Source organism: Choloepus didactylus, chromosome 5, assembly GCF_015220235.1.
Source record: "Choloepus didactylus isolate mChoDid1 chromosome 5, mChoDid1.pri, whole genome shotgun sequence".
Classification (NCBI taxonomy): Eukaryota; Metazoa; Chordata; class Mammalia; order Pilosa; family Megalonychidae; genus Choloepus; species Choloepus didactylus.
This window is the reverse complement of record NC_051311.1, coordinates 93108982-93134797: the sequence shown is the minus strand read 5'-3', so window position 1 is coordinate 93134797 and position 25816 is coordinate 93108982. Positions and strand designations below refer to the sequence as shown.

At 34.2% G+C, this 25816-nt stretch overlaps 1 protein-coding gene across 2 annotated transcripts in view; it reads right to left on the bottom strand.

Annotated features, from left to right (window-relative positions):
- Nucleotides 1-11511: 11511 nt before the first annotated feature.
- PTPN12 (protein tyrosine phosphatase non-receptor type 12) overlaps nucleotides 11512-25816 on the bottom strand; it is a 115265-nt gene continuing 100960 nt past the window's right edge. The window contains exons 14-18 of one of the 2 annotated variants that reach the window (XM_037836496.1): nucleotides 17475-17552; nucleotides 16416-16483; nucleotides 15481-15511; nucleotides 12863-12970; nucleotides 11512-12361 (exon numbers count right to left, since the gene is read on the bottom strand). In XM_037836496.1, the coding sequence (XP_037692424.1) occupies nucleotides 12300-12361; nucleotides 12863-12970; nucleotides 15481-15511; nucleotides 16416-16483; nucleotides 17475-17552 (347 nt within the window). In that variant the 3' untranslated portion in view covers nucleotides 11512-12299. Of the gene's footprint in view, nucleotides 12362-12862; nucleotides 12971-15480; nucleotides 15512-16415; nucleotides 16484-17474; nucleotides 17553-25816 lie in introns of those variants that run through there. The other variant, XR_005217003.1, reaches the window with a different exon arrangement.

Genomic DNA, 25816 nt, shown 5'->3' with positions numbered 1-25816 from the left:
ATAGTGTTAGGAGAACTGGGTATCCATAACCAAAAGAATGAAAGAGGACCCCTATCTCTCACTCTACACAAAAGTTAACTCAAAATGGATCAAAGACCTAAATATAAGAACCAATACCATAAAACTCTTAGAAAGAAAATGTAAGGGAAACATCTCCAAGATCTAGTGATGGGCAATAGTTTCTTAGACTTTACACCCAAAGCACAAGCAATGAAAGATAACATAGATAAATGAGAACTACTCAAAATCAAATAACTTACTTACGTGCTTCAAAGGACTTTGTCAAAAGGGTGAAAAGGCAGCCAACTCAATTAGAAAAAAATATTTGGAAATCACATATCTGATAAGGGTTTGATATCCAGAACATATACAGAAATCCTACAACTCAACCATAAAAAGACAACACAATTTAAAAATGGGCAAAAGATATGAATAAACATTTTTCTAAACAGGAAATACAAATGGCTAAAAAGCACATGAAAAGATGCTCAGCTTCACTAGCTATTAGGGAAATGCAAATCAAAACCACAAGATATCATCTCACACTTACTAGAATAGCTGCTATTAAACAGGAACCACAAGTATTGGAAAGGAGGTGGAGAAATTGTAACACTTATGCACTACTAGGGGGGATGTAAAATGGTACAGCCGCTATGGAGGATGGTTTGGCAGTTCCTCAGGAAACTCAGAGCTGCCTTGCAACCCGGCAATCCCGCTACTCTAGATAAACCCCTAAGATCTGAAAGCAGGGACACAAACAGACATTTGCACACCGATGTCCATAGCAGCATTATTCACAATTGCCAAAAGATGGAAACAAGCCAAGTGTCCATCAAAAGATGAATGGATAAACAAAAGATGAATGGAATATTATTCAGCAGTAAGAATGAAGTTCTGAAGCACACAACAACATAGATGAACCTTGAGGACATTATTTTATGTGAAATAAGTCAGACACAAAAGGACAAATAGTGTATGATCTCACTGATATGAACTAATTATAATATGTAAACTCATATTCATAAAATATAGAATATAGGTTACCAGGATATAGAATGAGGCTAAAGAATGGGGAGTAGTTGCTCAATATGTGCAGAATATTTAACTAGGTTGAGTTTGAACATTTGGTAATGGACAGAGGTGATGGTAGCCCGTTACTGTGAGAATGATTAACAGTGCTGACTGGTGTGTTAATGTGGTGGAAAAGGGAAGTTTAGGTTTATGTATACCACCAGTAGGGAAGTTGGAGGTTAAAACATGGGAAGGTATAACACAGTGAATCATATGGACAATGTCTGTGATTAACCGTATACAAATGTAAAAAGTTCTTTCATGAAGTAGAGCAAATGTACAACATTATTACAAGGAGTTAATAATAGAGGGGTATACTTGAATCTTGAAGACGATTGTATAAAAATGTAGCTTATGACGGATGACAATGTGATTGGGAAAGCCATATGTACCACAATCCCCTTTGTCCAGTATATGGATGGATGAATAGAAAAATGGGGGCAAAAAAAAAAAAAAGGCACCCAGTGTTCTTTTTTACTTTGTTCTTTTTCACTTTAATTTTTATTCTTATTATTTTTGTGTGTGTGGTAATGAAAATGCTCAAAAATTAATTTTGGTGATGAATGCACAACTATATAATGGTACTATGAACAATTGAATGTACGCTTTGTATGACTGCATGGTATGTGAATATATCTCAATAAAATTGAATTAAAAAAATAGAGGGGTATATGGGGAAAAATGTACCTCTTGCAAACTATGGACTATAATTAGTAACATTTTAATACTCTTTCATCAATAGTAACAAATATACACCAATACTATGGACCAGTATTTGGTAGGGGCAGGGGAGGTATGTGATGATACTGTGAGCCAGGGATTGTAAACTTCAGATGGTTTGTATGATGTGTGAATATATCTCAATTAAACTGCATAAAAAAAAATGAAGGCAAATGTGATGGTTAGGTTCATGTGTCAGTTTAGCCCAGTGATGGTGTTCAGTTGTTTGGTTAAGCAAGCACTGGCCTGATTGTTACTGTGAGGACATTTTGTGGACTTTTAAGTTGATTGCATCTATGGCTGATTACATCTGCAATAAACTAAGGAGATTGCCTTCAATAATGAGAGAGGCTTCATCCAAGCAGTTGAAGGTTTTAAAAGGAGAAGTGATTTCAGCAGTCAGAAGAGAGAATTTCCATCTCTACTTCAGCCAGCCATGTTCTCCTGGGGAATCCACTGGAAACTCCATCGGAGTCCCCAGCTTGCAGCCTGCCCTACGGAATTGGGACTTGTGCATCCCCACAGTTGCGTGAGACAATTCTCTTTAAAATCTCATATTTTTAGACAGCTCCTGTCGGTTCTGTTTCTCTAGAGGACCATGACTAATATGGCAAAATACAGACTTTTTCAGACTAACAAAAGCTGTAAGAACTCATTGCCAGCAAACTGCTCTATAAGAAATGTTAAAGGAAGTTCTTCAGACAGGAGGAATAGAATACCAGGCATATTTAGATCTGCACAAAGAAGTAAAGAACACTGGAAATGGTAGAAGAAAAAAAAAAGTGACACAGATCACTATATGCTTTAGAACTGGGCTGTCAAAGGCTGCTGCTCATGCCATAATCTTGAAGCCAACCCTGCAGCCACTGACTCCAGAACCACATCACCTTTGCTATGATACCGCCTAGCAAGAAGGATTTCTCCTAGCCTGCCTGTCCTCCACTCAGTTCTGAATTCTTCACTATACATTAAGTGCTTCTGGTTGGTGGAATGTAAGACCAGGTTTTATCCATAACACTAGCTGCAATGGAGTCTGAGAAATACATTTTTAGCCTTCCAGCCACTACAGCCCACAAAGACATATTGAGAGGAGGATGGCACTGGATGAAAGGCTGCTGTTGGGACCTTTTTAACTAAGGGGTTAGGCTGTCAATACCTTAACACATTGATCAGTATCATCAAGAGACTACTGAACAATATGAAACCTCCTGATGGGTGCAATGGGAAGTACATAGCATCAACTATAAAACATTCTTGTCAAAAACATCAAACCTGAATCTAAAAAAGCCTCTGGATTCTAACCACCAAGTTTATAAGAAATAGATGGATAGAAGCACATTAACACCACCACAGGGATGCAGTCGGCAAAATCCAGAGTGTGGGAATCTGCGGGACAAATGGTAAGGAGAAACAGAGGTAGAGTGGAAACCTATAAATTAAAAGATATTTGAGACATGTAAAGTAAATACAATGTGTGAATCTTGAAAGGATCTTGATTCAAACAAAACAGTTGTAAAAATCATGAGACTCTCAGGGAAATTTGAACATTTACTAGGATGATTGATCATATTAAGGAATTACTGTTTTTTTAGGTGAAAAATGGTATTGCGGTCATGTCTACATTCACACCAATCGCTTTTACATTATTTCAGATTTAATTTATGAGTGTTTCATACTGGAGAGAAAATTTACTGTGCTATGCATTTTGCATATGTTAAATAATTTAATCCTTGTAACAATTCTATAATATAGATTAATATAAGTATTCATTAAGGGAAATACCTATTACAACTTTATGAAAGTGGATAAAAGCAAATGTCTATTTTAAAGTAAACTATTACGTCTAGAAATGAGCAAGGAGGCTGGCAGTCTTTCGGAGAAGGGACACCATCAGGCATCTTCGATAATTAATAGGTAAGGTAAATTAGCAGATAAAACATCTCCTTTCAAGTAAACATTTTCAGATATTCCATAAAATAAACATTAGATTAGATGTTCAGAGCATTTTCAAAATGTTTCTTTGTCCCTGAACATTTGAGACAGCAGCTATTGTCCCATCATAAAAATGAGAAACCCAAAGCATACCTCCAGCCAGGGTGTAAGTGTGAGAACCACATTGAGAGTCTGTGTTATCAGACATTCCTAAGGCACTGATCACCCATGCCATCAGTGTCCCCAAACTTAGTTGTCTGTAATCTTCAATTTGTAACTCCCTCTGTGACTTACCTATACATTCTGAAAATTTTTTTCTTATGGGGTGAAAAAAATCTCAGATATTACAATGCTTTGTGGCCCTGCAAAGCTCAATCTGACCCCACAAAATCTTATTCCTTAGTATCTAACTTCTGTCATTAGGGAGAATTTAAATTAATTTTACTCCATAGGGGGGCAATAATAATAATTTTTAAAAAAGTTTGAGAAACACTGACTTAGGCCAAAAGATGATGTTTTACTTAGAATACTGTGGTTTTCAAATCTTATTTTCGTATTCTTGGAAGTAGATACCATTACTTCCTTTTTAAAGTATGTTAATTGTAAAAAATATTTTTTCTCAAGCATATACAAGTTATTTTCAGATTTCAAATGATTTGCAAAATCAAAATGCTGCCTTGCTTTTCTAAAAATGATCCACCAAAAGCCATGTTTTTCAAAGAAAATTATAACATCTGTGTCCTAATGGAGAATTGGTAATGGGTTGATTAAAGGAATGAATGGATACTCCACCAGAGAATAGCAGCCCCAGATGATTTGTACATTCTACCTACAGTGAGCTTATTAACTAGTAATTGCTAGTTTCTACTAAACTTCGTGGTTTGCAAACAGTCTAAAACAGGTTGGTAAGCTACCTTTAGACAGTTGGTGTCTCATACTTACGGAGTTTTTTTTATCCCCTACATTTGCCCAATTCCATAATTGCTGTATAATTTTTTCTGGCTTGAACTAAAGTTGCAAGATGGCTACTGTTTACCCTGAAACTGACACTGTTTGAGACAATACCAGAAATGTCACCTCTACATATATCTAAAGACTATATAACAGGAATCAAGTCTGAAAAAGGTGCTCTCCTCAAACTGACTGACTGCCACCTGCATTCAGATAATTTCATTTCAACTAATGGGCATCCATGTCCACAGTGTGTATGTAGGTTAGAAAATTGGGTTAGGCACTCAAGGAGCTTACAAATTAATGTGGAAGACATATTTTATAAATAGCTAAGTTTAAAGGATGTGAAAAACTGGATAAAATACAAGAGGCTTGGTGGAAGAGGCAATTGATTCTGCCAGAGGTTGAGGGAGTGATATATAGAGTATGAGGGCTTCTTGCACAAAGCACTGTGCGGGGACTTTGAAAGGTAAATAACTCGATTTTTGCATTGGCAGGTGGTGCTGAAGGTGCAGGTGAATGGGACCAGATGAGCAAAGTACCTTCCTGTAGTTTTTTATAGCTAAAGGGTAGGATGGAGGGAGTGGGGGTGGCAAATAAGGCTAGAAAGAATTGTAGCACATCATGGATCTCAAATGACATGCTAAGGCCTCCTGCTCTCCTGGTTACTTCCCCCAAGAACTACTTAAGTGGAGTTTTTTTTCCTTAAACATCTATTATGACCTAACTCCTTTTCTGCTTCCTCCCCCACACTCCTCATCTTGCATAGAAGGATCAAAATTTCCCTGCATTGTAACCTTGGGCGAATTACTTAACCTCTCTCTTACCTTGATTTCCTCATCTATAAAATGGAGATTTAAAATAGTGCCTACTTTATTGGTTAAATGTGTTACTTACAACAGTATGTGGACATATAAGCACCATATAAGTGTTTGTTACATAAATAAGTAGTAGACCATGGATAGAGTACTACTTAGCAGATATTCTCAGATAGTTGTTTAGAAGCCAACTTCCAATTATGGGCTTAAAGCTGTCAAAAAAAAAAAAAATTGTGCATATAAGTATAGTCTTAAAGAATATAATTGCTAAAAGGACTACTAATGTGCCCTTTTATTTTAGAGCTCAGATTAATGGTTTTCCACACCTAAGAACTTCTTACGAAGTTTTATGAAACAAGAGGGTATGTTCGTAATTATTTAAGGCTTGAGTCTTTTAATATTTTCATTGTCCATTAGGAACCCTTATGTCTTGGAAAGGAAAAAGACAAAGGTCAAACAGGGCCTTCTTAAACACCTATGAACAGTGGGCAAGTGATAAGGAAAAACCAGAATGTACATTAAGTATTTTTAGATTTAACAGGTAGACTTAATCTGACATTTTCTGTTCTCCATTACTGTAATTGTTTCATTTACATTGCTACATAATAAACTAATGTAAAACATAATGGCTTAAAACAATTATTTCTCACAGTTCTGGGGGATAGGGGGGATCAACACGTGGTGTTGGCTGGGGACTAGCTGGCCTCTCTCCACCTGGTCTCTCATCATTCAGTGGTTAAGTAGCCAAACCTCTTAAGATCTAGACCCAGAATTGGACCAGTCGGTTCAGAATCACACCTGCTGCATTTTATTGGTCAAAGCAAGCCACAGAAGCCAGCCCACATACAAGGGGTGGGAAAACAAACTCCACATCTTGACTGGAGGAGCTGTGAAATACTGTGACCATGATTTCCAGCCTACCACAGTAGCTGACCAAGTCGACTGTAAGATTAAAGTTGACCAGATTGGTAAAATTTCTAGATTCTGACTTCTATCCCCACATAATATGGATCCCATTTTGCCCTAGAAATGGGAATTACCTTCCTGCAGGATAGGAAGTAGAGATAGCAAAGCATGCACATGGCATCCATCAGTTTTCAAGATCTATGCTTTAAAGCCTGAGTGCCATCTGACTTAAACCAGCACCTTTTCTAGTCAGTTAAACACACACATCTCTTGTCCTCTAAAGGCTACACTCCTAACTTCTCTGAAATCTAGAGGCATATAGATCAGTGGTTAAGAGCAAGGATTTAGAATGAGAGATGTATATTCTGACTTTGCCACTTTCAGTGACTTTATCTCAAGTCTGTATTCCTCAGATTCATCCATAAAACAGGGATGGTATATATTTCACAAGCTTTATGAATATTAAATAAGATAATATTTGTACAGAAACTAGCAAAGTACCTGGCACATTGCAAACATTCAGCAAGGTAATACTTTCTATTAGATAGGCTTGAGTCTGAATGAAGGTACATTGATCCCTGAAGATTTGCTCATGCTTCTTATAAAGTGAATTATGGGACAGATTACTTTGGCATTAAGGCCTTCATAAACACTCCTAGACAGTGAAGCCACCCCAAAAAAGCTCTGGGGCTATTAGCTTTATTAATTTTTTTGAGTGCCTTTGATTTGCTTTGCTGCCCCCTTCTGGTAAATGGGGAAGTTGTTTGATGTTCCAGTTCCAACAGCCAAACTGCTAAAAGCTATCAGTGCTTTGAATCCTCACCTTCAAAAATCTTTGTTCCTAAATTCAAGTGAATTCAAATGAAATAAAGTCTAAATGTAAAACTTCTACATATTAATTTCAACTTCATATTTTTCTTACATGAAAACTTGGTAGATGGAATAACTTATTAAAATGGACAACTCACTTCAGGTTAAAAAGATGCTAAGAATGTTGCTCAGAATGGCAATCAGTAGAAAATCCCTATAAACTCCATTTTACTTTTCTAAAATAATAAAATGTATGTGTGCATGTATAATTTTAATGTTTAAGAACATTTTCCTAATGTTAATTTCAGTTAATCTCTACATCTTTTAAATTTTAAGACATATGTAATGTTCCTGTTCAAATTTTTAAATTTTTGCATGGAAGCTGCATACAAAATGTTATTTTGTGCCTACTTCAAATAAAATGAGAAACACTAAATAGGTTTTATAATTAATACAGTAAATTATTTAAATGTTTTTCACATTTTAGTTTTAGAAGGCATTGGAAATATTCTAATATAGGTATGTAGACGAAGCTAAAATTTAGAAGGAACAATACTTTAAAATATCAGACATATAGATAATTCATTTGTACATTTGTGTAGTTATTAAATTGTTAATCCTACTGACAAATTTTTCAATCAGGAAAATATATGAAGAACTATTTTTCTATTTATTTCATGTTTGGCTGTTTGGGAATAGATCAGGTAAATATGTTCTTTCTGAAACACTGGCAATAAAGTTCAAGTCACAAGTGCCATTAAATTAAATAATGATCCCAGTACATATGCCACGTTGTCTCTAAAAAATGTAAAATGACTGGAATCTTTGGAATTCCCTTCCCCCACTAATTCAACAAAGCCCAAATTTGTTGCGCTCTATCTCCTTGAGCTACCCAAGCATTTCTGCTTTAAACTGGTTAAATTTCTTACAATCTAAATATTAATCATTTGCATATTTTATAAAGTTTGTGCACCTTGAAGACAAACAGCACAGAAAACAGACTGCAGCAAATCTGTTAAAATCTATATAGTTTACATCAAAACTATATCTACTTGGCACATTTAGTATAATATGGAAAAGCTGCTTGTTGAATGGATATGTGCCAAAACCTTTGTTAAAAAGCCTTTGCAATTCTCCATCTGCCAGAATGAAAATTTGAGCTTCTGGCCTTTAAGAGTTGTGTAACAAAGATCCAAAATTGGAGAATATAGTATTAAAAAACTAAAATTATTTCACCTCATTATTTAGAAAAGTAATCGAGTCTGAATTTTGATATCTAAAATAACATCAATTAGGAGACATCTGTGTAAAAAACAAAAGCAGCAAGAAATTTCTCAAACCTAGCATAAAAATGACTTAATTTAATCTTGTATTTAGTACTAAACTAGAATGATGTCATGAATTGCACTCTGGAGTATAAAATTATGTATTTCATATTGGAAACAATGAAGTTCTACCAGTTATATCAATGAAGTTTTATCAGGATATTTGTTTTTCCTCAAAATCTCAAAAATTTTTTTATTTTTATTTTTTGATAGTTAATTTTTAAAAAATTATGTAATTCAACAAAAATGCTAAAATCAGAATAAAACTAAATATCAACATGTCATTCTTCACTTAATTTCTCTCAAAGGTTTCAAATTGAAAATCACATTAGTTTTATTGCCCTTCTTCATATTAAGTACAAAATTGTCTCCTTTCAGTTTACATTATGAATAAATTCTTCGTATGTGTATATAGAATAGAGCCAAAAATGCAATTTGGAAACTATGGCTATATTCCTGGCAAAGTTTTCATAGTTGATTTTTTTGACCACCTTGCTTATGAGCAAGGAGCAGGGTCAAGTATATTCCACATCCATGGAATGTATGTATGTTGGCACTTTGAATCATAGGGTCACGAGGTAATTAAATTTGAAAATACAAAGAATTAAGAGATGGTTGGGACTCAGTTCATCTATTCAACAGACACTTATTTTCTATTCTATGTCAGAACAATGTTTAAGAAAATACTTATATTCAAAATTAGTTCTACTTTGCATACTTAGCTGCCTGCTGACTATGCCAACATTTTCACTAAATTTCATGGTCATTTCTCTCAAAGGGGATAGTTTAGTAGGGTAAAAAGTCTAAGAAAAAAAAATAAGTACAATGAAATAAATAGGATACAGTACAGGCACAAAGAAGGAACAGTTACTTGACTTATGAGGCAGGATAAGGTGAGAGGTTTAACAGGAAATGACAGGTGAGAGGTTTAACAGGAAATGACACAAACTAACTCGCTATGTGAGTAGGGCTCACAAGCACAAGGAAGGGCATTCAAGACAGAGAATATAGTATGACCAACGTGTTGTGAAGAAACTAAGTAGTTTGTTATGGCTGGAGCACAGGGATAAATGGAGAAAAGGCTAGAGAGGTAAGCAGCAGACAGATCTAGCCTTTTCTCCACTTATGTTTAGCTTCCTGAACCAATTCCATGGATTTTGGGGGTTGGAGGACAAAACAAAACACAATACATAATCTACCTTACAGCATGCACAAAAAAGCAGTTCTGTAGATTTAGTTTAAAAATACAATATACATTTTTTTTAAAAGCTTCTATTCTGTGCTTTATATTCTGTGCTTTACTGTATTAAAGTTTAAAAAAATAAAGTTTCTAAAAGAACTGCCTACTTGGGGTAGGCAAAGATTTCTTAAACAGGACACAAAAAAAAGCATTAATCATAAAGAAAAACAGATTGATAATTTGGACTAAATTAAATTTAGGAACTTCTATTTATCAAGACACCATTAGTAGAGTGAAAAGATAAAACATAAACCCACAAGGATTAAAATGCAGAATACATAAATTCCAGGAAATCAGTAAGAAAAAGATATGCCCCAATAGAAAAACAGGTGCAGAATTGCCAGGCTGTAGCGTACATGCAAATTCACTTTAGTAAATACTGCCAAACAATATTTAGTTGAGATTTGAACAGGCATTTCACAAAACAGGTTAGCCACATGGTCATAAGGACATGAAAAGGTGCTGCCACTCATCAGGGAAAAATCAGTCAAATCACAATACAGTATCACTAGATATCCATTAGAATGACTAAAATGAAAATTATTAGCAATATCAATTAGGAACAACCACATTGGAAAACTGTTCGGCAATTATCTACTAAAGCTGAATATATACGCACACCCTTCAAAAAAAATTTTACTCTTCAATATGTACCCAACAGATATATATGTACATATATGCACCAAGACACATTCAAAAATGTTCACAGCAACATAGTTTGTAATCTCGGGCATATGCTCCCAAACCAAAAACAACAAAATATCTATTAATAGCAAAATGGACAAATTTATATTCATACAATCCAAAACTACAGCAATGAAAAATGAACAAATGACTGCTACACAAACAGTAATGAATGAATCTCAGCTCAAGAGGAAGCTTCTCAGGGGCTGATAAGTTCTAATGCTTGACCTAGGTGGTGTGGGTCACACTTACATGGGTGTGTGTACTTTGTGAAGATTAATATGATTTTTGCACCCCTCTGAATATTCATTACACTTCAGTGAAGGTGTTTGAAGCAACCCCTTGCCAACAATAACAAAAATTATAAATGATTTCAGTACCATATTATACAAATCATCATCAACAAATTTTTTTCCAGTTATACTTTACTTCAGTTTAAATTTGATTAGGAAAATGATATGCTGTAGGAGTATCTGTGCCTTGTGAATATCAAGGATCCAATGTATACCCATGTCCTTATTAAAACCAAAATGTATGGAAAAACTTTGAAATTCTAAGGAATCAACATGAAGACCATTTAGCTTAAAAGAAGTTTTAATGCAAAATTATAGTACAATTTTCTTCTCCACAACAATTCCCCTCCCACTCATTTGAGGCTAGTGCATCTCACTTGAATCTTCTAATTTCTTCACTCTTTTGCATGCAGAGGGAGAATATAACCAAAGTAAAACTCCATCAACTTCAGTGGTGTCAAAATACAAACCGTATTTTGGGACCTGTGCTCCAGACATGGGATGGAAAGAAACAAGTTCCCCCTTTTCCAACCTCATCTCTGCTTGGTGTTCCACTAGAATCTTGGTAGGCTAATGATAAGGAAGAGAAGGATGCCTAGAGCTAACTCAAGGATCAGTATTTAGAACTGTAGAGTGGTATTTCTGCAGAAGAAGGTGCTCTCTACTCCCATCATACCTAGGACTAAGCCAGCAGGAAGGCTGAAATTAAGTCTTATTTCCTAGGAATGAAAAAGGAAAAACGAAGACAACTGAAGGCACTGTAAAATTGTTTTTGTTTTTTTTAATGGCAGGTCCAATATCCTGAAACATACATATATTTTGATACTCTTCTAATCTCAGTTGAATTCAAATATTAAAGTAACACTCACAGGCTAAGAGAATTCAATATTGTTCCAAGGCACTTACTGAATCTCCATGACTAGATTAAACAAGAACAATTAGGATGGACAATTAGTATATAATATAAAAATAATTTTTTGCTTACAATTTACAAAATGCATTATTATTACAATCTTTGATCTCTGATAACCTGTAATGCTGGCTGCATGAATCCAGCAATTTTAAAATTCTGAAACTATTTTCTAAAACTTCAGGGCAAATAATTTACAAATAAGGTACACAAAAATTTAGACCATGCAGAGATTTCTTACATCTTCTGTTAATAATATGACTGCAACTTTATCAAATTATATACCTACTTGCCCTGTACATATACAAAGTAACGCATACATGATAAAACATTAGCAAAAGAGTAGTTCTTAAACTCAATTTATCATAAAAGTATTACTATATTAACATGTCTACAAGCAGCGTGTAACAGGGTTAAGAGACATTAAGGCAATAACACTTGGAGTTAGAAAATAAACCATATGTAATACTTTTTCCTAAGTGTAGTATAAGGCAGGTAGATGGTCCCAGCAAAAAATTTTAAGGTAACAATCTACACTGCTGTTAGTCCCACATTTTTAAGATGGAATACTTTTAATCTGGCTTTCAGTGGCACTTGAATTTTTCCAGTATAATTTAAAGTGTCTTTTAGCTCCCTGCATCATGTCCATTCTGAAGGTGGATCTCGTGGTCCTTTGGGTTTTCCACAGCGATTACCAAAACCTATAGACAAACACCAGAATAATTGGTCAGTGTTCAATATGTATAGTACTGAAACCTTGTCCACAGACCTCCTCATTTTCTGAAACAAATAAATTTCCCGACAAGAATTTAAAATTTTAACCAAACTCAAAACAACTATAAATTTTTTTGGATAACTGAAAATAATAGCTTCTCTTAAAAATATTAGCTAAAAATAACACCAATTCTATCACAACATAAGAAAAAACATATAAGATATTTGAGTCTTTCCAACACAAAAGAATATACTGTGGGTTTTTATATTTTAATTTTTGAACTCAGTGTAGAGCAGAATAAATTGTCATGATTAATTTCAAGCAACTCTGATCATAAATGTTTTATTCTTGCCAAGTGCCATTTCAGAACCTCAAAATACCATAGAACAAACACTGATTAAATTTGCACTAAGGAAATCCTAGAATGGTGACAAGAATGACCTTTTCTCATGCTTATCAGCATTACTTAAAAGTTTAAAAATATTACCAATATCCGTGGTCTCTGTTGGACCTTCTGGTATTTCATCTTTCTTGTCAATGAAAGTAGGTGGACATTCTATACAAGTCTCTGTGTGAACACCTTCTGCTGGATGATCTAAAATGCAAAACAAAATCCTTGTTAATCACATCATTTGCAGCAATGTACACAGACACAGAACCCATTACTTGTTTTTACATGGGCAATGATTTAAAAGAGCAAATTTTCTCTCCTGGGCATGATAATTTTAGAGGCCCAGATAAATATAAATACAATGGTAGTAAGTAAAGGAAATCATATTAGTTACTCCTGAGGGTACCTAGAATTCATTCTTCTGCAATGTGAAGAATCTCATTATGTCCTTAACTTTATTAGATACACCTGGATCTTGGCATATTATATTTTCTTAAGTTATACTATGTACCTATATTCAAAGGCAATAATTACAACTGAAATGCCTCTATTTGGCAATCAATGGCAAATGAGTTCTTAGTTAATTAATGACTTACTATTGGCCCCAAAAGTAATTCTTTTCTTTTCAAAGTATATGTTGATTCCTAGCCCTATTGATAACTTTTCATATTTGAAAATGAAATCAAATTATTATTGGTCTACTAAATGTATACTTGAAATGATATTTGGTAATGAAAGAATTCTAAGATAATTAAACTAATACAGCACAAAAATGGGAACATTTAAAATCTGAGATACAATAAAATGTACTTAACTGAAGTTAAAGAGCAATACTTTTGATTACTAAATCTCAGTTAAAACATTCAACTTTGGAAATATTTCTTTACGTTTTTTCTTGTTGCTTAAATTTTATTCACTTAATTATCAATGCATAAGATTATTAATAAAAGAAATTAGCTACTATGATCCATGCATTCTTTCACATTTATCAAGTCCCCAATACCTCTGAGTAACCTTTATAGAAGCTTAGAAGTACAAGTTAAAAAGATGATCCCTGTCTTCAAGGTGCTCATAGTCTAGACAAGAGTCAGCGAACTTTTTATATAAGGTGTTGGAGTGTACATATTTTAGGCTTTGCAGGCCACGTATGGTCTCTGTCGCATAGTGTTCTTTGGTTTTTGTGTTTAAGTAACTTCAAAAATGAGGAAAAAAATTCTTAGCTCAAGAACTGAACAAAAACAAAGTCAAGGGCAAGATTAGGCCTGTGGACTACAGTTTGCCACCTGCTCTAGTAGGAGAAAGAGACAAGTGCATTTATTATTACAGTAGTGCATTAAGTTTTATAATAAAACTATGCATAGAGAGCAACGGGGACACAAAGGAGAGGCATCTAGAAACTAGTGGTAGTGAGGTATTCAGGACTGGCTTCTAAGAGGAAATGATGAAACCTGGTCTAAGGGCCAGGCCCCAATTTTCTGAATGAGGGAAAAGTCATCTACTGGGTAAGAATGAGTGGAATTGGTAATTTTAGAAGAAAAGTTAAGGTTTGGAAAACTCAGGGGAAATAAAAAGGGTACCAGACCATACTATGAGCAGCTTGTTGTGGATAAAGACCCACAATTGTAGGTTCAGTCTATAAAACTGAGTGATGTTCCTCAACCAGCACTCAGTACTCCTAAGGAAAAAACTAAAATGGTATGGAGTTAGGAGCAAGAGTGTTGAGGACAGATGAGTGTGACTACAGTGATGGGGGATGGGATCTAAGTCAGAGAGAGAAGAGAAACGAGAAGAAAGATGACAAACTTTAAGAAAATAAAAAGATCCAGGGCCCAAGCAGCAGCAGCAGCAGCAGCAGTAATAGCAATATAATAAAGAAAAAAATACCATTGTTAAAATTTGCATGCCTACCAGGTGCCAGGCACAGCATTTGATACTTCATATTTTATTTAATTTAGCCATCACAACAATCCTCTAAAGAAGGTACTATTATTATTTTCATTTCACAGAGAGGGAAACAGACTCAGAAAGATTCGGTACTTGCCCAAAGCCACATACTAAGTAAAATGGAAAAAATGGGGATCCAATCCATATCTGCTTGAATCTATAGTATCTCTGCTCTTTTCATTATAAAAAGGGCAGACACAATGGATGAGTTAAAGGAGTTGTATAAGTTAGGATATTTGATAAGTCACTGATTTATAAAAATCAGTTATTTGACCTATTTTACTATGTAAAATAATAGTAAAAATAATTGGAACAAAATTTTTCTAACTTGAAATTATAACACTGGTTTGAACTACATAATCTCATTGGTCTTCACAAACAAATGTATAAATCCTAAAAAGATTTCAAAAACAACTGATATTTATGGACGCAATTTAATCATGCAGGTTAACGTGAGATACTTCTTAAGTGTCAGGATCTAGCTTCTAAGTGTTTTTAAAACAACAGAAAACAAAATGCAGAAAAATAACTTCTTTCCCGTTAGCCTGTAACTACTAATAAATAAGTATCCCTGTTTTTTTCAGTATCAATGAAATCTTGTGTTAATAATTAATTTGGAGGAATTATACTACATAATTCAACTTCTAGAAGAGTTGTCCTCATTTTCATATACAGAGAAAACCAGACAGACAGCATGTACCATGAGGCACACTATTTTATGGAAATTAATCTATATAATCTATAGCAAAAAGAAATACCTCATCACTTACCACATTTTTCATTTCTAGAGGTTATCAGGCCCTATAAGAAAGACATTTAATAGCTGTTAAAATACATTCCTTTTATCTACAAATAACAGAAAACTTTGTCAAGTTGTGGTTATATGTCCCAAGGAATCAAGATTCTGTTTCAGAGAGAAAAGAAAACAATGGTGTTTTCAATTAGGCTTAAAATTTTAAAATGTTATGTTCTTTTATACTAGGAGTAAAGATATAGGGGAATTCCTTTTCCCTTTCAAGCCTGTAAGTCAAAAAGCAGGAGCTACATCAACAGTAGCCTTTTGCCAGCCACCTACCATATTTCATCAAATTATGGTATCATTGATTATAAGAGCCTCATTATTTTAAGTTACCACTATTTTATGTGCTAATTAAACTTTATGACAATGTTTTTTCAAAAAAACCAACACTAAGAAGTACCTAATTTCAGAGATCTTAAAATGTGGAGAAAAACATGAAAAATGTTAACATTGATGAAAAATGACAATTCCTCCCATGGCCAAATTATTTAGCAACCAAAACATTTCCTGACTGTGGAAAGAAACCTTGGGTGGCCACAAAACAAAATAAAGGAATACGTGCTTGGTGTTATGTAATGGGGAACAAAGCCTAGGAAAGTACTATTACCTTGAAAATGATTACTCCTGTCCCACCCATCACTCTAAAGAGATTTATAAGATGGCATAATTTACAAAATTCAAAAGCAGTTTGGAAAAATGTACATCAATCAGGTTGCCTTTTAAAAAATTTCAAATACCACTTTTTATATACACTTTTCATCTGAAAGCTTAGCATAAGAAATGCTGACCAAAAGTTATAAACTATATTTAATAATCTTATGATGAGTTTTTGTAGCAAACAACTGTAACACAGTTAAAAGAGCAAAAATATTAAGCCATAGCTATTCCGATTGCAAAAGGACTCACTTCAGATTTTTTTGGTTCATATTGTTGTTGACTTTGAAGTTCACTCCATTCAGATCTGACAGTTGTATCTGAGAAAAATGAATCTTATGATTAAAATTAACATCTTTAAAACCTGAAATTTCTTTGCATTAAACTAATATCCAATATCAGGATCTACAGCTTTCTAGAAACTCACTTCCATAAAAAAATTTCTAGTTTCTATTATTTCAAGACAATTCTGATAAATTTCTCTCCTTAAAAATTAACCAAATGTATTCAATCATTAGTTTATTATAAGCATGTTGTAATCTATAGAAAACTTGAGAAATAATTTAAATATAATGCATCCTTGTTTTCAACATTCTTAAAATCAGTTAAGATTAATAAAATATTGATGAACTATAACTATGATTAAAAAGGAGCTCTTTTTCAAGAGGCTTACAAACAAACAATAGCAGTAATATTGGTTAAATATATATGCAATGGTCCTCATCCTGGATGAGACTAGTGAGCATCCCCTACTGAGCATGAGATGCTGCAAATATATTAAAGCTGTTTTTGTACTCTTTTTTGGGGGGAAAGGGGAATGGAGAGATAAGTATATTATTAATGCATATGAAGTGAAATATGATTACATTCCCCCATTTGTCACTGATTATCTAGTTGCCTTAAGTGTACCTCATATAACACCATTCAAGTGATGCCCCCACCCATAAACCAATTTACATTTTCACCTACCTAAACTGGCACCAAATGAAGCAAAAAAATGTCTTTTCATAAATAAATGTTACTTTTAATGTATGAGAAGGCACCAAATTGCAAATACATCTATAATTACATTTAAATGAATTCAAGCATTTACTAACACAAATACAGGCATTTTAGCAAACGTAGCAAATAAAAAATACCATTTCAAAATACATTTTCATACCAGGAATTAAAATCATTTGTCAATATCAATTTGAATATGCTTGTTAATTTAATTATGCAGCCCAATAGCTACTAGATTAAAATAAGCCATGTTTTTAAGAATTTATTATTAGAGAAGGATGTTAATATAAAAGCAAAAGAGACACTCACTATGTTCACTTGCTAATACAAAAGATTCAGGAGTTCTTTCAGGTAGGGGAGGAGGTGAATCTTCATTAACATCAACATCTAAATTAAATATATAAAATTTAGACAAATTATTGAAAATAAACAATATATTCAAAGAAAATAAAAGAGCTTTCCTGACATTCTAAAAATCCCTGTTGCAAGAATAGAAGAGAACCAGTTTTTAAAAATGCAAAAGGTGAAGAAGAAACCATTCCCACTCAACCTGTTGTCAAGAAGTATTATGGAGCTTACTGAACAGTGAAGAATAAACTCCATCACTACTATACAGAGAAAATGACTCTCCCTCGACTTTCCTGACACTTTCCCGACATGAATCAGACTGTCCTCAGGGCAGCCTTCAGTAGAGACAGCAGCAAGTTATTTCTCTAAGGGGATGTTGCTGATGATGCTTTGAGTTGAAAAAGGAAAGCTCTTATCATTGAACTTAAGCCAATGTCTCCCAAACTGGAGTCAATCACTTAACTCATTTAATGATTTCTGTAGTACTACATATCCTCTATTCTACGCACTTACTATTTTAAATCCTACTAATTTTGAATTTACCTATATACTTCAACCATGTTTTAAACAATAATTGTGAAATAACAAATTTGAAATACCAGTTATTTTTAAACACATAGAAATACAGCTATTAAAAATTTTAATTGTCCATAAGTTGATTGCCTACAATCTTGTGAAAAGTGCACATGAGCATATGTTGAGAACAGTAACTGAAAACAAAGAAAAGCTTTTCATCAATAAAAATAAAACTAGCTGACTGCCAGTCAGCTAAAACGGTGGAATAAGACACTCCAGGGTGCCATTCCCCCCACAAAATCTCTGAACTAGCAAAAAGTGGCAGAGCCATTTTCCTCAAAACTTCAGAAAGTAGGTAAAGGGTTGCACTAACTAAAGGAGAGATGAGTCAAGAAAACACAGCTTAGTGGCGCCCTTGCCTTTCTCCTACACCCCACCCCACCCCCACCCCAGGCAGTGTGGAACCACCTGTGTTCCCATGGTGGGTTCCTGGCCCTCTTCTGGAGCGAGCAGAGTAACCCCACTATGTGCACACCGCGGTGCCTGTATGTTTATGCCAATCTATCTGGTGGCACCCTGATAAGACTGAACCAGGAAACTTCTCTTGGTCCTACACTCACAGAACTTGTCTTGCCCTCACAGAACTTGCCTTACACACAGAAGCAGCCTGCAGACAGCTAAAGCAGTTTAAGAAATAATTAAGTCAAAGTGGAGTGGGGGAAAGGATTACCTGCTTAAAGCCATACAATAAATACCCAGAAGGGGGAGAAAGACTATTTCATAGGTTGCAGAGGGGATATTCGAATTCCTATAAATTAGAGAATTCTTAAAGCCACAAGAAAGCACAAGCCCAGAACAAAATGCAGTCTTAGGAAAGACAAAGAGGAACCTACACTTTCCATTTCCCTCCGGCTGACCATACTGATTGGAGGACTAAACTTAAGGTAAACACCAGCCAACACAGAGTCAATTTGAAGACTGTGAATTGGTTTGTTAGTTTTTGTTAGCTCCTGGCACTCAAGGAAATCTCCAACATACAACTAGCTGGATACAAATTTATGGAAGAGACAGACCAAGGACTAACTCCTAGAGTTAACACTTTCAAAATACTAAAATGTATAATGTGAAAAAAAGATTACAAGACAAAGAAATAGGAAATGATGTCCATCCAAAGGAACAAGATGAAAATCCAGAAACCATCAATGAAGATCAGACTTTGGAAACACCAGGCAAAGACATTAAAGAATGATCCGCAATATGTATAGGGAAATAAAGGCAGAGAGAAAAAACAAAAGGATATTAGGAAAACAATGAATGAACAATATGAGAATTTAAATTAAGACATAGAAAATTTTAAAAAAGAACCAAACAGAAATACTACAGTTGAAAACCAAACATTGAAATGAAAAATTCCCTAGTGGGTTTCAACAACAGATTGGAGCCAGCAGAAGAAAGAATCAATGATCCCAAAGACAAAACAACTGAAATGATTCAGGCTGAAGAACCAAAAGTAAAAAGAATTTAAAGAAGTGAACAAAGCTGAAGAGATTTGGAGGACACCACCAAGTGTTCCAATATCTGCATTATGGAAGTCCCAGAAGAAGAAAAGAGGCAGAAGGAATATTCAAAGAAATAATGGCAGACAACTTCCCCAATTTACAAAGACATGAATATGCACATTCAAGAAGTCCAATGAACTCCAAACACGATAGACTTGAAGAGCACCATGCCCAGACACATAGAAGTCAAACTGTCCAACCCATGGACAAGGAAAGAGTTCTAAAGCTGCAAAAGGAAAGTAATGTGTTATATATTAGGGGGTAACCAATATGATGAAGTGCTGATCAACAACAGAGGAGGAAAGATGGCAGTGGGGTGATATTTAAAGTGCCAAAAATGAGGGAGAGATTAAGACATCATAGTAAAACAAAAGACTAGGAAATTCGTTTCCACTAGACCTGCCCTAGAAGCAACGCTAAACACAGTTATTCAGACAGAAAGGAATGGACACTTGGCAGTGGACCAACACAGCATAAAGAAATAAAGATTTCCAATAAAGGTACCATATGGATAATTATAAATGCCAGTACTATTGTACTGTGTATTTTGGTATGTAATTCCACTTTTCACTTCTTACAGGATCTAAAAAGAAAGTGCATGAAAAGTAATGATAAATTTATGGTTTGGGACATACAATTTATAAATATATAATTTGGAACAAATACATAACAAAAAAGTGGGAGGATAGAGGGGAATAGGAACAGTGTGTGTGTATGCTTTTGAAGTTAAGTTGGTACCAAATCAAATGTTACTGTTACAGATACAGTGTGTTAAATTTAAACCTCATGGTAACCATGAAGAAAATATCTGAAAAAGATATACAGAAGGAATGAGAAGAGACTCACAAATGGTACACTAAAAAAAAAAAATCAAATAAATATGAAAGTAAGCATTAAAGGAAGAATTGAGGGACAAAAAAGGTATAAGAACTATAAAGACCAAACAGAAAAATGGCACAAGAAAGTCCTGCTTTTTCAGTAGTTACTTTAAGTGTAAATGGATTAAACTTTCCATTCCAAAGGTTAAAACAGGCAGAATAGATTAAGGAAAAAAAAAAAAAAAAAGCATGACCCAACTATACGCTGTTTATAAGAGACTCACCTTCACCTTAAATCCAAAGACACAAATAGGTTGAAAGTGAAACCATGGAAAAAATATATACCATGCATACAGTAACCAAAAGAGAGCTTGGGTAGCTATACTAAAAGCAGATATAATAGTCTTTATGCCCAAAATTGTTACAGGGACAAAGAAGGTCACCATATACTGATAAAGGGGTCAATTCAACAAGAAGACATAATGACTATAAAATCATATGCAAATAACAGCAGAGCCCCAAAAATATATGAAGCAAACACTGATAGATTTGAAGGGAAAAGTAGATGTTCTACATTAATAGGAGAATTAAATATACTAATTTCAATAATGAATAGACTATCTAGACAGAAGATCAATAAGGAAATATAAGACTCAAATGATACTACATAACAACCAGACCTAACAGATATATACAGAACACAGCACCCAATAGCAACAGAATATGCATTCTTCTCTAGTGCACATAAGTCATTCTCCAGGATAGATCATATGTAAAAACAAGTCTTAATAAGTTAAAATTTTGAAATTATACAATGTGTCATTTCTGGCCACAATGGAATGCAACCAGAAATCAATAACAGACACAGAAATGGACAACTCAGAAATATTTAGAAATTAACGCACTCTTAAATAACAATAGGTCAAAGAAGAAATCATGAGTGAAATTAGGAAATGTCTTGAGGCAAATGAAAGCGAAATGGGATGCAGTAAATGCAGGGCTGAAGGAAAATTTATGGCTCCAAATGTTTATACCAAAAATGAACAAAGACCTCAAATCAGTAACCTAACCTCACAACTGCAGGATCTAGAAAAAGAACAACAAACTAAACCCAAAGGAAGCAGAAGGAAGGAAATAAAAAATTAGATATAAATGAAATACAGAATTAAAAAAAATAGAAAAGAGCAATGAAATCAACAAAACTCTTGCTAGATGGACAAATAAAAAAGAGGACTCAACTACAATCAGAAATGAGAGGGGGTATTATAGTGCCAAACCCACAGAAACAAAAAGGATTATAAAAGGATACTATGAAAAACTCTATGCCAAAAACTTACATAACCTACCTAGATGAAATGGAAAAATTCCTAAACACAAACTACCTATTCTGAAATAAATAGAGGATCTCAACAGACCAATAACAAGTAAAGAGATAGAATCAATCATCAAAAACCTCCAAACAAAGAAAAGTACTGGACCAGATAGCTTCACTGGTGAATCTTGCCAAACATTCCAAGAAGAATTAACAACCAATCCTGCTCAAACTCTTCCAGAAAAATGAAGAGGACCACACACTTCTTGACTCATTCTATGAGGCCAACATCACCCTCATACCAAAGCCAAGAGATACCACAAGAAAATTACAGACCGATATCCTTTATGAACATAGATGCAAACACACTCAATAAAATACTAACAAGTTGAATCCACCAGCACATTAAAAGAATTACACAACATGATCAAGTGGGATTTAGCCTAGGCATGCAAGGATGTTCAAAATAAGAATATCAACTAATGTAATATACCACGTAAAAAGAACAAAGGGGAAAACCCACATAATCATCTCAATTGATTCATAAAAGGCATTTGACAAATCTAGCACCCCTTCTTGAGGATAACACTTAGAAAACTAAGAATAAAAGGAAATTTCCTCAACATGATAAAGGGCATGTAAGAAAAACCCACAGCTAATATCATATTCAATAGTGCAAGACTAAAAATTTTCCCTTTAAAATCAGATATAAAACAAGATGCCTACTGTCACAAGAAATAAAAGATATCTGAACTGGAAAGGAAGACAACAAATTTTCCCTCTTTACAGATAACATGATCCTATACGTAGAAAATCCTATTTCTATCTACTAGTAGACAGAGGAAAATAAAGAAAAATCAAGAAAAATAATCCATTCAGAATAGGAACTGAAAGAATCACATATCTAGGAATAAATTTAACCAAGGATGTAAAGGACTTATACACAGAAAACTAGAGGACTTTGCTGAAAGAAATTTAAAAGCCCTAAATAAATGGATTGGAAGAATAAAATATTGTTAAGATGTCAATTCTACCCCAAAGTGATTTATAGATCAACACAATCACAATCCAAATTCCAATAGCCTTCTTTGTAGAAATGGAAAAACCAATCATCAAATTCATATGGTAGGATAAGGAGTCACAAACAGCCAAAACCATCTTGAGAAAGAACAAAGTTGAAGGACTCTCACTTCCCGATTTCAAAACTTATGGTACCGGCATAAGGACAGACATATTGACCAATGGAATCAAATTGAGGGTTTATAAATAAACCTTCACAAACTGATTTTTGACAGCTCCACTCAACTGGAAAGGAAGAGTCTCTTCCACAAATGATGGTGGGGATACTGGGTATCCAAATGCAAAAGAATGAAGTTGGACCCCTACCTCACACTATATATATCTAAAAATAGATCATATACCTAAATGTAAGAACCAAGACTATAAAGCTCCCAGAGGAAAACATAGGGAAGCATCTTCAGGACCTTATGTTGGGCAAGGATTTCTTAGACTCTACAACAAAAATTCGAGCAATAGAAGAAAAACTAGATAAATGGGACTTCTTCAGAATTTAAAAATTTTGTGCATCAGTAGGTCTCATCATGAAAGTAAAAAGACAACCTACAGAATGGGAGAAAATATTTGGAAGCCACATATCTAACAAATGGACAAAAAACTTGAATAGACATTTCTCCAAAGAAATACACATATGGCCAAAAGCACATGAAAAGATGTTCAACATTATTAGCCATTAGGAAAATGCAAATCAAAACCACAATAAGAAATTGTTTCACACCCACTAGATGGCTACTATTAAAAAACAAAACAAACAAACAAACAAAATACAGGAAATAACAAGCTTTGGAGTGAATGTGGAGAAATAGGAACACTCATTCATTGTTGATGGGAATAGAAAATGGTACATCCACTGTGGAAAACAGTTTAGCATAGTGACATTATTCCCAATTGGCAAAAAAGTGTCTGTCAGTGGATGAACGAATAAGCAAAATGTGGTATATACATGCATGGAATATTACTCAGCTGTAAAAAGGAATGAAGTTCTGATGAATGAACTTTGAAGACATTATACGGAATGAAATAACTCAGACACAAAAGGACAAATACTGTTATGATCTCACTGACAGTAAATAGAATAAGCAAATTCATAAAGTCAGAAACATATGTACATGTAACCAAAGGCTGGGGTAGGGATAGGGAATAGGGTGTTAATGCTTAATTGGTATGGCATTTCTGTTCAGGGTGATGGAGATGTTTTGGTAATGACTGGTGGTGATGGGAGCAGGACATGTAATTTCACTCCTCTGAATTATGTATTTTAGTGTGATTACTAGAATAAAAAATTTTATAAAACCAAACCACAGGACTGCACAACATAAACAGTGAACCCTAATGTAAAGTACAGATATAAATTATAATAATATTCTTTCATCAATTGTAACAGACCTACTACACTTATGCAAAGTGTTACTTACAGGGAAAACTGGGTATGCGAGTGGGGGTATATGGGAACTCTGTATTTTCTGCACGATTTTTCTGTAAACCTACAACTTCTCTAATAAAGAAATATTTTTAAAATAAATAAAATTAACTCTTGGAAAACATAATGCATTAAGTAAGCCTCACCAGTATACCATATTATAGCTTAAACTGAATGAATTTTTCAGATCTTTTCACTAAAGTCTTCACTGGAGAAAGAGAAAGAAAATATGAAGATACAATTCTGTATGTATACTCTCAGGCTAGGGAGGATGGGGTAAAGAAAGGGAGAAGTGGGGGTCCTAGATTATTTTGTCTAGGCCTTGCCAATTGTTCTCTTCAAAAATGAACAGTGTCATTGTGACACTGTTGTCTTAAAATATCTGATCAACTATACATTAAAAAGAGGTTTAAAATCAATTAAAGCCTTTTCAATTTTTAACAAATATGAGGTAGGGATGATTGTCCTTGACCCTCCTACATTTATTTATTTGGCTGGAAATGCAAGAAAATAGAGCTTCTGGGTCCTGCTGAGCGAATAGAGTTCCAGTCCTACACTTTATATAGCTACCAACAATACCCAAATTCTCTTATGAATATGAAGTTTATCCACTAAACAACTATCAACTTATCCAGGAGGAGTGACAATCTGAGCCATCAGCACACTTCTCCTTATCCTCTCATTACTAACTGCTCACAGTGAAGAGATAACCTGTTGGAAGGAAGGGGCCCGTAACAGTATCTTGTGATAACATTTCAGATATGTAAACAAATTCACAAGGGCAGTCCTGCTCATTTACATTAAATATCAAAAGACTAAGGTCTAAATTGATTTTTTTAAATTGATTTCTAAATCACATGTTTCTCCCTGGATTTCTGTATTGCCTTCCCTATGTTATATACTTCTGTTTTATACGTTATCTAATCAGCAACTGCACATTTTACACAGGCTTTTGCAAATCATACATTGTAGGGGGGATAGTGTAGCTGAGTTTGGGAAATCTTTCAGGAGGTCTGAGTCAAGATTAAAATTTGAATTCATAGCCAGGAAATTTTATCAGGCAGTACCTTATGCAAAAGGTTGTACAAAATTACTCAGTTAATTCATTAACAAGTACAAAGTAAAAACAACAACAACAAAAACAAAAACCTGTAATTTGTGTGCCAATGACTGATCTACAAGATAAATAACTAGCAGTATATTTAAAATAGGACTGCTTGTAGTTATGTTTCAGAAAAGAACACTTACACAGAAAAAGCTTCAGTTAATGCCCAACTTATTTGGCAAAATTAGGGTAGGATGAAAAAAGCCAGAAATCACATTTACAACTTTCTTTGCTTTGAAATGTAAATAAACTGAGAAAAAAATGACTAGATAACTATATATATATATCACTCACTTCTGACTGAATCAAGCTGCCCACATTCTGCTAAGACTCTGCAATACTGCTCCTTTAAATTCAGGGTTGAAAGCAGCCTTATTGCAAGCATTTGTGAGGATAGTTTTTTTAAAAAAAGGCATTAATATTTAAAGAAAAAGATGATTAAAATAGGTATTTGTGAGAAACAAGAGTGAAATTAAATGGTCAACCATGCCATTCT